The sequence below is a fragment of the Electrophorus electricus genome, chromosome 4 (genome assembly GCF_013358815.1).
Source record: "Electrophorus electricus isolate fEleEle1 chromosome 4, fEleEle1.pri, whole genome shotgun sequence".
Lineage (NCBI taxonomy): Eukaryota > Metazoa > Chordata > Actinopteri > Gymnotiformes > Gymnotidae > Electrophorus > Electrophorus electricus.
This window is the reverse complement of record NC_049538.1, coordinates 24,714,101-24,727,140: the sequence shown is the minus strand read 5'-3', so window position 1 is coordinate 24,727,140 and position 13,040 is coordinate 24,714,101. Positions and strand designations below refer to the sequence as shown.

At 37.1% G+C, this 13,040-nt stretch overlaps 2 protein-coding genes across 2 annotated transcripts; one reads left to right on the top strand and one right to left on the bottom strand.

Annotated features, from left to right (window-relative positions):
• Positions 1-1,675: 1,675 nt before the first annotated feature.
• Positions 1,676-7,521, bottom strand: cmc2 (C-x(9)-C motif containing 2). Its single transcript, XM_026999443.2, has 4 exons — positions 7,388-7,521; positions 6,263-6,366; positions 6,024-6,095; positions 1,676-2,226 (listed from the first exon to the last, which is right to left on the bottom strand). The coding sequence occupies exons 2-4, from the start codon at positions 6,341-6,343 to the stop codon at positions 2,143-2,145; spliced, it is 237 nt and encodes a 78-aa protein (XP_026855244.2). The 5' UTR covers positions 6,344-6,366; positions 7,388-7,521; the 3' UTR covers positions 1,676-2,142.
• Positions 7,522-7,827: 306 nt separating this feature from the next.
• On the top strand, positions 7,828-12,834 carry cenpn (centromere protein N). Its single transcript, XM_026999553.2, has 10 exons — positions 7,828-8,163; positions 8,461-8,506; positions 8,644-8,703; positions 8,854-8,927; positions 9,242-9,415; positions 9,522-9,623; positions 9,710-9,761; positions 9,936-10,045; positions 10,399-10,522; positions 12,516-12,834. The coding sequence occupies exons 1-10, from the start codon at positions 7,993-7,995 to the stop codon at positions 12,614-12,616; spliced, it is 1,014 nt and encodes a 337-aa protein (XP_026855354.2). The 5' UTR covers positions 7,828-7,992; the 3' UTR covers positions 12,617-12,834.
• Positions 12,835-13,040: the final 206 nt, after the last annotated feature.

Genomic DNA, 13,040 nt, shown 5'->3' with positions numbered 1-13,040 from the left:
TACTGATTGGGCTCCACCCCCTTTTTGTAAGGGAAATGATGAAATGCATTGCTGTCTCTTATTGTTGGTAAGGAAGTCCAGCTCTCCAGGTGTAGTGAAGAACTCATCAGTATCGCTATGACAGTTTGAGGTTAACAGAATTCTGAGGCAGAATCCAGATTCATTGCTTATTGGTTCCTGATAAATATCACTGGATATTTGTGTCCTGTGCTCTGATGGAAGACAAATGTCAAAATGAAAAGGATTATGTAATGGTGATGGATGTGAATACATTTTTAAATGTCAGATGATTATTTTAGTTAAATTTGTTGCATATTTTTGTAAAGAATTAAATGAAATATTTTGTTTGTGTTCCAAAGTAATATTCAGTCTCTGCACTTTGTCAGCCTGTTGGTATTGTGGAAATAATACAGATGTGTATGTTATTTTTGCATGTGATGTTTTCAGGATAATTATATATATAAATATGCTAGTTTATATACTTACATGTGTAGGCCTGAGATTATTGTTTTGTACAGAGGTGACTGGTCATTGTTTTGTACAGAAATTGAGACATTCAGCCATTGTACAAAAGCTAAATTAACAGTGTAACATGCTGTTTTATATATATATATATATATATATATATATATATATATATAATATAATTATGATTATGCATGTATATTATTGTAGATAAATGTTGCTTGTCAGATCTTTATATTTCAGGGTATGTTTTTGTATTGCCATAGTAAATAATGTTAGAAAACTTGCATAGTTTATTTTTTTATTTATTGAGAAATACATAAAATATTGTAGGCGGTCCTGTGGCTCAACAGTGCCATTACATATGCATACCCTTCCACTTGTGGCTTCTTTTCCTTCCAGTATTTTTGGGATTTATGGGGGTGAATAGGCACTCCGTTGAAATTTGGGATGATATAGTCAACTGTCAATCACAACTTGTGTGCAGAATTCATATTCAGGATCGATCTACTGTTTTATCTTTGTATGGCGACTTTTATCAAAGAATTTGAGTACTTTTCAAGCTGTGATAATTAAGGAACATTTGCCTGTCGTAAACTAGTTTTCTTGTAACTTATCAACATGTATGAAGTATGCTTTTAAGAGACAAGTTTGTTTTAAAAGAAAATTGTATTTGTTATATTAATAACAAAATAATTGACATTCTGATTACCTGATTATTTGTGACATTCTTCACTTTCCTATTAAGAATACTGGAACATTGTGCAGAGTAACTGGATTACATGCACATGGAAATAATTTCTGTGGTTTATGATATGTACAAATGGAAAATACATTTTTTGAGGTATTGAGATGGTCCATTACTAAATATGTTAAATATTGAAGAATATATTGCTCATCTAAAGTTTATATTCATATGCTTTCCATTATTCTTTTAATATATTGTTAATAGACTTGCAACTATTACATTTATTTTTGACATTTGTCATCTAAAAAAGTTTTGATTTAAATTTTTTCATTTTTTCCACCCTCATGCCAGAGATTATACACATTTGATAAAGTCCTTTAGTCTATACAAGTTGAATGTTGTCCCTTAGTCTTGATTCTGAGTATTTCTGGGTGCCTTAGAAGTCGTGTATTTCCTCTGTGTCAGTAGGATGCTCCGTCTTCGTGTGGGAGGGGTGAGTGGAATCTAATAAATGACAATTAATGCAGCATTCTACATGTATTTATTTCTTCTGTTACTTTGCCTGTGTAAGCACACTTTTTGTCCAACATGAGACTTCTCTATTTATTAATTTAGGCAAACTAATTCTGATAAAACTTTTTGGATTCTCAGTTCTTATAACCAATAAAAAGCAAACAACATTCTTGGAAAGTATTCAGACACACAGCATACACTAACTATACACAGTTCTTTCTGGGGTTGCCATATGTTTATTTAATTGTAAATTAATATTTACTGTTCCATCAGTGTTAATACTTAACCCAAAATGTGCTGCCTATTTAACTTCTCGAAAGTCTTTGATAAATTAACCCAGGCAATCTTCCCAACATCCTCCACAGTCCAGCAGATGTCCACAAAGCAACAAACATTACTGGACCAGTTGTGAAAAGGCGAAGATCTGAATGACTTCACATTTTCAATTGGCATACAGTGCTGGGAGCCTGTCTGGCTTAGGCTTGATCTTTAGGGCCTTCCTTCAAACGCTGCTTCATCTCCTGTGCATGAGCCTTGCTCCGCTCCCGCTTTGCTTCATACTGAAAAGATAAACAGACAATGTTGCAGGGGGATTCAGATCAAATGAGCACCACGTACAATGTTATAATAGAAAGTTGCATTGAAAATTTCTCAACTGCCTCAAAATGCAAGTAAGCACGGTGATGCAAAAAAAAAAAAAAACTAATAAAAATGCATCAACCATGGCTTCAGTAATAAGTCAAAAAATGCTTATTATTACATCTTGGACAATTTTTAGAAAATGTATGATTGAGTCTACTACTATGATTTCAAACTTCATGTGCCAAAGCTTCCTGCTCATTAATGATCCTTGGTATTGCCATACTTCCACAGCTTTCATTAAATGCCACCAAAGGTTTAAATCTGGGGACTGAGATATCCACTCAAGGACATTCCAGGCCCCGATCTGTGAACCAAGTTTTCATTGTCTTGCTGGTACGTCCAGTGACCTCTAAGCTTCAATTTATGCACTGAAGGACTCACATTCGTCTTCAAAATGGCCTGGTTTTTCAAAGACTGCATGATTAAGAGTCTGAACCGTGTGAGTGGGATTCTTATGCGATATGATCCAGACTACCAGTTCCTGCAGCAGCAAAACACCCCCACAACAGGACTGAACCGCCTCGATGTTTGACTATTGGAATAGTGTTCTTTATAAGCCTTTCCCTTCTCATGCCAGACATACCACTGATCCGTGGATCCAAACAGTTCCAGTTTAGTTTCATCACTCTATAAAATTCCCAGAACTCCATAGGCCTGTCCAAATTCCTTTATGAATATTCAAGTCATGTGATTCTCAGTAAAGAGTGGAGGTAGCGAGTTGTTGGAGAGTGAAGTTCTTGGTTATGTAGTTTTCTTCTTAGTGTTCAATAAGGTTGTTTCTTCATTCATTCATTCGTTCATCAGATCATACTGCATGTTTTTAGCAGTATGATCGATAGCAAACTGGTCCTTACTAAGGAAAAGATGGGAGGAGGCACTGCGCAGTGCTCTGGTTCTGCTGCGTTGGTGTCCCTCACAGCCTCCTAGCCTAGCATTTTTCTAACTATCATCCAGTCCCCTGAGAACAAACTGGATGAACTTCACTGCCACATCAATTCCTGTCGAGACCTGCAGAAATGCTGTGCATTAGTCTTTGCCAAAACCTTGTTGAGACTCTCCATACCAGTTTTATTCAACCAGATGGCTTTACCTCGTACCATTTAGATCCCAAATTAGCCACCACCGACAAGCTGTCTGCTTTTTAATCAATAACATGGTTTGCTATTGTAGAAATCATCCTGCAGTCCTGCACACTGGTGTTCGAATGCCTCCCAATCAAAAGCTGGCCATTTTACTCTTTTACTCTTCACTCTTCTTCAGTGCTTACCACTCGTTACATCTCACCAGATGTTAAAGGCTATGGACAAGCTGCATGCAGCTAATAGCAAGCTGGAAAACAGATACCCAGACACACACTCTGTTGTAACTGGGGATTTCATGCACTGCAGCCTTAAAAGGGTACTGCCTAAGTACTACTACCATCATGTATCTTGTCCTACCAGAGAAACAAAATCCTCCATCACTCTTACACAACACTCAATAAATCAATAAAACACTCGATAAATCACACTTCGATAAATCTGACCACTTGTCTGTGTTCCTGCTACCGGCATATACATGATTACTGAAGCAGACTACACCAGCAGAGAGGAAAATTCAGTGCTGGAACACCAAGTACAAATCTGAACTCCAAGACTGCATAGAAAACACAGACTGGTTGATTTTTAAAAATGGCTTCTGAGAATCTTGATGATTCACAAATACTGTGGTGGATTATGCTAGGTTTTGTGTTGATATGTTCCCTCTGGGATTTTCCAAACATATAACAATCGGAATCCCCGATGGTGCTTTGCAGCAGGTTAATATGCAAAAAGATACATGTGTTGACTCATACTTACTCTGTTCTGCTTTGTACAGTAAAGCAAATCTGAGCCACAGCAGAGTAAATATGAATGAGCACATTTTTGGTCACAATTTTCAAGTTTATAGTTATCACTAAGTGGAAAATGCTACAACCTGCAGCCACAATAGGCTCACAGGGGGGCAGAGGGTCTTGCAGCCCCAACAGACTGCCTCCCTTCCTACACCTCTATTGTACAATATGAAGAGGTCACTTAACTGGTACACAAGTAAATAAAAATATTCTAGGTCTTCAGAAAATCCTGAATTTGTAAATTCTTAGTCTCAGGGGAGGCTGAATAATTTTGAACGCAACTGCATATGCACTGACATCAAATTAACCAAATTAATCACAAGGAACAATCACTGTATGCACTCATTTTGTACTTTTGTAAATTTGTCCTAGCCACGCTCTTTTAATAGTGGCCTCTTCAGAAAAGTGATCTTAGGTGGAATGTGAAAGACATCTTCGGTAGTAGTTGTAGCCCTATGGAAAAAAAGCCTAAGGACTGCATGTTTTACATGCTTCCAGAAAAGAGCAATTTGAAAGAAATACTATTAAAAACATTTTGTCTTGTAGTCAATTCATCCTTATAGCTGTGAAATGAGATAGAGATGCACTCTGAGACCTTGGGCAAAGTCAAAATCACTGGATGATTGAATTTCCCTGTTTTCTGTAAAATATCACCTTATTTCATTTATACCAGTTTTAAAATGCCTGTAAATGTTTATTTTCTTAAATTCTTTAAACCCTAGGCTTATTTTTATTTCCCCCCATTTTTGTCAATGAAAAATTCAGTTGCAGTTAGTGTTTCTGAATTAGTCAGCCACACATACCATGTTATTTTTAAGAGACCCTTGTCTAATCAAATGTCATCATTTGATATGTAAATGCTAATAGAAATTTGATATCTTTGTGATTTTTGCCATGTTTTGATTTTTTTTTTTTAAAGTTTTTTTTTAAATTACTTTTCCAGATGTGAAAACAGTTCTCATCTCATATCTTTTCAAGAATGGTTATACCATGTTGTCTGTGAGCTGAAAATATAAGAATTCTGATGATAGTAATAAGACATGTTATAAACTATGATAAAATATAAGATTATCTTAAGGTGGAAATACTTTTATTGCTCTAGCAAGCCAGCCTTGGTGTTTTTGCTTTCAGAACCAATGCATCCAGAATCCTAGCCAATAAACAGTGTTAATCTCCCTTTCAGATTTGCAGGAAACTGAAGACTATTGTTCATCTGCATTAGAGAGGTTATCTATTTTCCTTGCACTTGTTGCCACTGGCTTGTTCATTAGGTATCTGGACACAGACATTTGAAAAGCTGCTTTGTGACAACATATGTTGTAAAAAGTGCTACAGAAATACATTTTGACTTGGCTTGAAGATTCATGTTTCTTCAGTGGCTGACGTAGGGTGATCTAATCAAATAATATTTGATTTGAAACATCATACAAACACTTTAGAAAAACTGGAATAATAATGGTGAAAGAGAAGTGAAGTGTAAGTTGTGTTAAATGAACAACCACTTTTTTTAACTTTTTGATGCATCAGCAACAGTGATGAAATAAAATTTATTCAGAGACATGAACTGCAAGTCCCAGCTCAAAGTTTATGTGGTTTAGGTGTGCTCAGCAAAGAAAATTAGATAGAGTAGCAAAATAAAATGTGTTTTCATTTGAGAATATAAAGATGTATAAAGATTCTGCTTGCAAAATGTGGCTTTCAGGTTGTAAGAATTGAAAAAATATACAAATGGTTCAGAGGATCAGACGAGTTGACCAACACAGAAGCAGCACTCAGCAGAGATGTCTGGATACATGCTCCTAGACCAGTCTGGGGTTTGAAAGCTGAGAAACTATATCTCACCTCTGTCCGAAGACATTGCCGCATTGCACGATCCATATCATTACAAGTCCCAAAGAACCTGAGGATGTTGTGCTAAAGATACAATTGAAAATATAAACAATTAAATGTAAACTAATGTATCTTAATTCAATCAGTAATAAGGAACAGTCGTAAAGAATTAATTAAATGTAATTTAACAATACTTGGGGACAGGTAGGCATGAAAAATATGAATTCATGATGCTGGGAATGCTCTCTTACCTCCTTGTGGCACTGTTTGAGTTGTGTTATCAGTTCATTGCATTCCTCTGTGTGTAAATGAGGTGAGAGGTCTGGATGCATCCTGAGTTAAAGTGACGCTTAAACTGGAAATACACAAAAACAATCACAACATTTTTCTGCTACCGTGAAAGTGTCACAAACGTCTGTCAGCATAATGAAAAAAGTTAAATGTTTAAGAAAATTAATACATACATATCATTAAAGCAGCAATGTCAGACATGTACTGTTTCTACAACAACAACAATTATTATTGTTATTATTATTATTATTACTATTACTACTTTGTACAAAAGTAGTACAAATAGGTTAACCGAGGCCAGAGACGGCCTGCTTTACACAGCAAGGATCACAAGTCATTAAAAAAATATTGTCACGTTAGCTTGCTAGTTTTAGATAGTTTGATTGGCATCGTGTTTTTCTGTAATTGCTAATAGTACAGAACACTACGAGAGGGAACTGATTAACGTTATACATTCACATGGTCACATTAAACCTCTTTGATATGACTTCCCATCCCTTAACGTGACCATCTTAGAAAAACAAAGCACTGTAGCAAACACTAAAGTGTCGTACAAGAAAAGTTAGATACAAATAGTAGCTCAAGATGGCTATCTTAGGTTAGTTCAATTCAAAATATTTTTAGTCCTATCCTTACAAACAATCCTGCAGGAAAACTGGGTTTCTACAACAACCGAGCATCCAGTTAACTGAAAGCTTTAACTACCAGCTCCCGTTTTGTTTAGCTGTCTAAATGTTAGCTCACTTTGCACCAATAGCCGGTGAAGGACAAAGCTTGGTGTTACCATGTTGACCTCGAATAACGTTAGTCCTATGCCGTCGATTAAGACAATTGAAACCCACACCAATGTGGGATTTAAATGATTGTCCCGCCATACTATTACAAAAAAAGCCTTATCTATGCTATCTACCTAACTAATTAACATAGGCTACTGATTTGAAAATACACATTGCCCCCAGAGCTTTCCCTACTGTAACGTTAGTGTGTAGTAGATGAAATAGATAAAGCTCGGTTTGCTGGCCATTAGTCTATCAGCTAGCTAACTAGACAACCGGTGTTATTACACTAATAAAAAAAAAGCTTACTGTTCTTGGGCTGAAGCGGCTGTGTTAGCTAGGCTGTATGGTGCAAAAACAATAAAGAGTTGCCACTTCTTTGACGCCACATGAGATTATTCTGTAGCGTTAGCTGGCTAGCTGGCAACGACGCCCCCAACAGAGGGCAGCACCATCAAACTAGCCACAATAGAAGTTAATTAGAAGACTTTCAATAATGTTCATGTGCTTGTTCGTATGACTGGAGCGCTTGTTTATTGTTTATTATTTAAAATTGGACTTTAATCTAATTCTTTAGGCAATTTACTGTACGTTCACAGTCTTTTATTTGATTTAGCTATATTTCGCAGGATATTACGTATTCGGAAGTATGTTTCAACGCGGTGACGTGTGTGTTGCTTGTTTAAGCTGATCTGAGATCGTTTTTTCCGTTTTCTTAAACGGGTGTGGGTAAAGTTAGCTGGTCTTAAGTCAGACAGAAAATAAGAAGGCGAAAACGTGTTTTTTTCAGTTCTTGGCGGTTTATTTTGATTTCGAATTCGTATCGAAAATGTAGTTTGCTAGCTGGCTAGTTATTAACAAGTTGTTTTCGAATTTTATGTGTTTGTTTCTTAGTAAACAAACAATACTACTAAATGGACGGACAAGCGAAGACTATTTTACAACGGATTATACGAAAAATACCCAACAAAAAGCTAGAGGTTACTCTGAAATCCTGGGACCGTTTATCAACTGAGCAGCTGGAGTCTTTGGATTGTACCCAACCAAAATGGTTATTTTTGGAAAACCTAATCTCCAGATGTGGAGTAAGTTAACTATCTGTCTAGCTAAGGTTGTTTGCTGTATGATATCTAGGTAGTTAATTAAAAGACGATTAGTTAATCTAGCTAGGTTAGCTAACGGTTTATTACTAAACTTATTACTTTCATTATCCGATATGTGTATTCAAGCAGTACAATGCGGCGAAACAAAAGGCAGACTTACATTAGCTAGTAAGATAACGCTGGACATTAGCTAACTAGCTAACCTATCTTGGCTCTGTTACGATAGCTAATACGTTGCCTATGATGTTGATAAGTTTCACTAACTTGTTCCACCTTCAGGAAAAAAGGCTGGGTTTGAAAGCTGTGACAAAATTGGAGATGGTCTGTGAGTGATGTTTTTATTGACTATATTTTTACTAATTTTGATGTTGTGAAGATGTTTAATACATGTCATCTTTATTTGTTTAGTATAGTGAATACCTGATGCATTACATAAACGTACACTTGTATTTTTAATACTAGATTACATAGACAACCCTAATCAAGGAACCTGGCAGGCCTTTCAACTCATGGAAGCAGAGGGTAGGTTTGTTCTGTGTAGTTACATAAAAGTAAGATCAATTGCTCCATTGTTTTCCACAGGAAGATCAAGTACTTGGTACGTGGATAAATAACCTCAAATCATTCAATTCCATTGAAAATAAGATAATTCTTGTCTTTTGGTGTCTACAGATGATGCTGTTTCTGTGAGTTTCACACAGTTTAGGGAGCGATTCAAAGCTAACTTGGAGGAAGATTTCAGACATGTAATGAACCTTTCAGATATCACTTTACTTATCCATATTGTTAAATGAATAGCATCATATATTCTTGTCAAGCAATGAGAGCATATTTCATAAAATGCAAAATTGGCTCCTGCAGACTGTTTTGCCTCGATTTTTCATATGTTCATATATTTAATATGTAAGTGATTGAACTATCACAAGTGTACAACTGTCCAAATAGTAATCCATAATGTAATGGTTTGACATGGATTGTACTGCACGTTCATATTATCCAGATCTGTCTGTCCAAGTATATAACTGTTGTAATTTGTGAATGTTTGTTTTTTCTTTTACAGATATCTATTAGGATGAAAAAACTTGAGGATGGGGCTATATGGATTCGTATTGCATGGGGTGACAACTTCAGAAAGCCTAACCATCTGAAACCAACATACGTTGTGCATTATTTGCAGACTCCCTATGTGTTTTTCCTTAATTTCATGTCCAAGCACAAGCCTTTCTTATATGAGGTGACCATTTTTGCAGCATTACTTGTTACCTCTGCAGCAATTTGACCATGGACAATTTGAATAAGGACTATGTCTCTAATATTCTAATATTTGCTTTGGCCCTAAGGCTCTATTTCGGGCCACCAGACACACATCCATAAAGGAAGCACACTTGAGTGGTCGAAGTCTCACTGCACTGAGAGACTTAGTAATGAGACAGTATCAGCAGGTTAGGTAGATTTTTGCTGTATTAGATTAAATTGTTAAAATTTAAATTCTGAATACTAAATTGGCTTGTTTCTGTTATATTTCCAGGTTTTCCCAACAAAGGACAGAACCTTAAAGGAAAGAAATGGAACTCCTTTGCGTATGCTCTTTTTAGTTCTTACCCCTTGCCTACTGCTTAAGCATTAGGATGCTGATATTAGCACCATGTAACCATGGTTTCAGCTTTAGTTTGTTTATAACCAACATTCCCCATCTCCAGTTTTACATTACTATTGTGTTTGATTGTGTCTTGCTTCTGGATTTCCCCTTATAGACCCCAATATTGAAAAAGAGCATGCAGAGTATGCTGAAAGAAGACATCAGATGGCATGTGAAGCATTTGGTGATGGAATCCTGCCAAAGTTGGAAAGGGCTGTGTATAAGGTGTGTGCCTTAACTAGCTAAAAGGTCTGCAGTGTACATAACATCACTGCTGTCACTGTCTTTCTAATGATATGACCCTATGTTAACAGTAGATCTCTATTCTGAATGTATGTTCCATCTTATCTGAAATATGTATGGTGGAATTTAGAGCTATTAAATGGGAAGGGCCCTGCATAAAGCTGGATTCATGAGTATTTATGTAACTGTGTGTGTTTGGTTTCCCCCCCCCCCTTAAAATCAACAAATTAATGGATTTATCAATTATAATTATTAGATGGACGCTATTGGACTTCTCATTAAGATACATTGATCAGTTAAGATGCTGGTGTCATCATCTCTCTCTCCTTCCACAGCTTGAAACCAGATATAGAGGCAATAGCAGCAACACACTGAATGATAAAGATGAACTCTTCAGGGGGGTGGTCAAGTTTTCCAGCAGCAACCTCCTGCAGTCTTTTCATCACTGTGTGGCAACAGGTGAGCAGATTCTTAATAACATTCCTAGAATCATGCCATTAACTGAGAGACACTTTATTGTTCTTTAACCAAATCCCTATATGCTGTTTTATGTTGTAATAATTTTCAGTCAGGAACTGATTGTTAGGCATGGCATTTCCCCCACAATTTGAAATAATGGTATGCATTACCACTTGATGGCAGTGTAAACCCCATTTCTCACAGACCTGTATTTTTCTTGCACATGGATAGAAACTGCTGCATCTATTGAATTTATACTGTATATACATTTACACACACATGCACGCACGCATCTTTATTAGGTTCACCCGTTCAGCTGCTTCTTAACGCAAATATTTAGTCAGCCACTCACTTGGTAGCAACATTTAGGCATGTAGACATGGTCAAGATCAGAGTAATTTCGTTCAGCTAAGCTCTCAATGTATGGTGTGAATGCCAAAGTTCACTTTGACTTTGGCCATAAAGGGATGTACATGGTTAACAATACTCAGGTAGGTTGTGGTGTTTAAACAATGCTCAGATCGTATTAGGGGGCCCAAAGTGTGCCAAGCAAATATTCCCCACACTATTACACCACCATCACCAGCCTGAACTTTTGATACAAGGCAGGATGGAACCATGCGTTCACGCTGTGTATGCCAAATTCTAAACCTACCATCCAAATATCACCGGAGAATTCAAGACTCATCAGACCAGGCAACATTTTCCAATCTTCTAATGTCCAATTTTGGTGAGTCTGTCTGAATTGTAGCCTCGGTTGCCTGTTCTCAGCTGACAGGAGTGGAACCTGGTGTGGTGTTCTGCTTCTCTGGCACATCTGCTTCAAGATTGGACATATTGTGCTTTCAGAGATGTTCTTCTGCATACCTCGGTTGTAAGGAGTGGTTCATTAAGTTATTGTTGGCTTCCTATCAGCTCAAACCATTCTGGCCACTCTCCTCTGGTTCTGGCATCAAAAAGGTATTTTCGCCCAGAGAACTGCCACTCACTGGATATTTTCTCTTTTTCAGACCATTCTCTGTAAGCCCAAGAGATGATTGTGTATGAAAATCCCGGTAGATCAGCAGTTTCTGAAATACTCAGACCAGCCTGTCTAGCACCAACATGCCATGTTTAAAGTCAATCAAATCACATTTCTTCCCCATTCTGATGCTCATTTGATCTTCAAGCAAGTCATTTTGACACTGTACATGCCTAAATTCATTGAGTGGCTGCCGTGTTATTGGCTGATTTAGATATCTGCATTAATGAGAAGTTGAACAGGTGTTCATAATAGTGTGTGTGTGTGTGAGAGAGAGAGAGAGAGAGAGAGAGAAGCACAGCACTTTGCTTGCACAGCTGGTGCGTGCGTGCGTGCGTGCGTGTGTGTGTGCGTGTGTGCGCGCGCGCGCGTGTGTGTGTGTGTGTGTGTGTGTGTGTGTGTGTGTGTGTGTGTGTGTGTGTGTGTGTGTGTGTGTGTGTGTGTGTGTGTGTGTGTGTGTGTGTGTGTGTGTGTGTGTGTGTGTGTGTGTGTGTGTGTCAGGCACAGCTGAAGAAGAACCTGTCCAAAATAGACTTCACTACACTTTTGAATATCTCTACATCTCTTACTGCAGTTACTCAACTGCAATTTGAAACATAGAAAATGTTTGTGTGTGTGTATTATACATTTTCTGGTCTTACCCTTCCAGCGGGTGTTCATATGCTGTGTTCCCAGGGATCCCATTTAACCCAGTTAGATTCCCAGGGATCCCAGTTAGCTGCACTATTCTAATTTGGGGATCCCAGCCTCAAGTGCCCCAATTCCACTGGGACAAACTTCCTACATTCATTCATTCTTCTTGCAGTTGCTTGTACTTTTGATATTCCTTCCTTTGGATGTTTCTATCACTTAGGACTGCTACATCTATTACCACTGCTATTTTCTGTATATTATGAGTGGTTTTTTTTTTTGTTTGGGTTTTTTACGTGGAGTTACATGCCTGTGTTCTCTTACTGATTCATTCTTTGACAGGCATAGTTGAAGGCCCAGTAACCCCTCTGTTGTCCTCCATCACACAAAAAGGAAAGAACTATTTTGTGATCACAGACAAAGTCCCAGGAGCCACCCATTAGATGCCAGCTCACAAGGCTTGATGCTGCAGATACCAAGGATTTTGCCTGGCTGTATGTTTGTATTTTCTACTTTTACCCTTGTTCAGCAATGTTTTATAGATGTTTTAATGTTTTTAATAAAAATGTAACCTTTCATCAAATGCATTTTCTGTTTTTCCATATTTAGATCTCAGTAAGGTCGAATTTACTGTAAATTACAACCAGAAAATAAATTTTAGTCTGACCTATTTGTGTGGGTTTTTTTTAACTTTACTGAATCATAAATGTTTAGCAAATGCCTTCAATTTAATTTGAGGTTTTAGTTTACATTTTATTTGTGGTAACATTACTCTTTATGCCAAAATATATGGGTGAGCACGAAAATTAAATATAAAAAATCCTAAATTGGGTACATGGGAGTCTATCACTTTTCTATACAGATAAT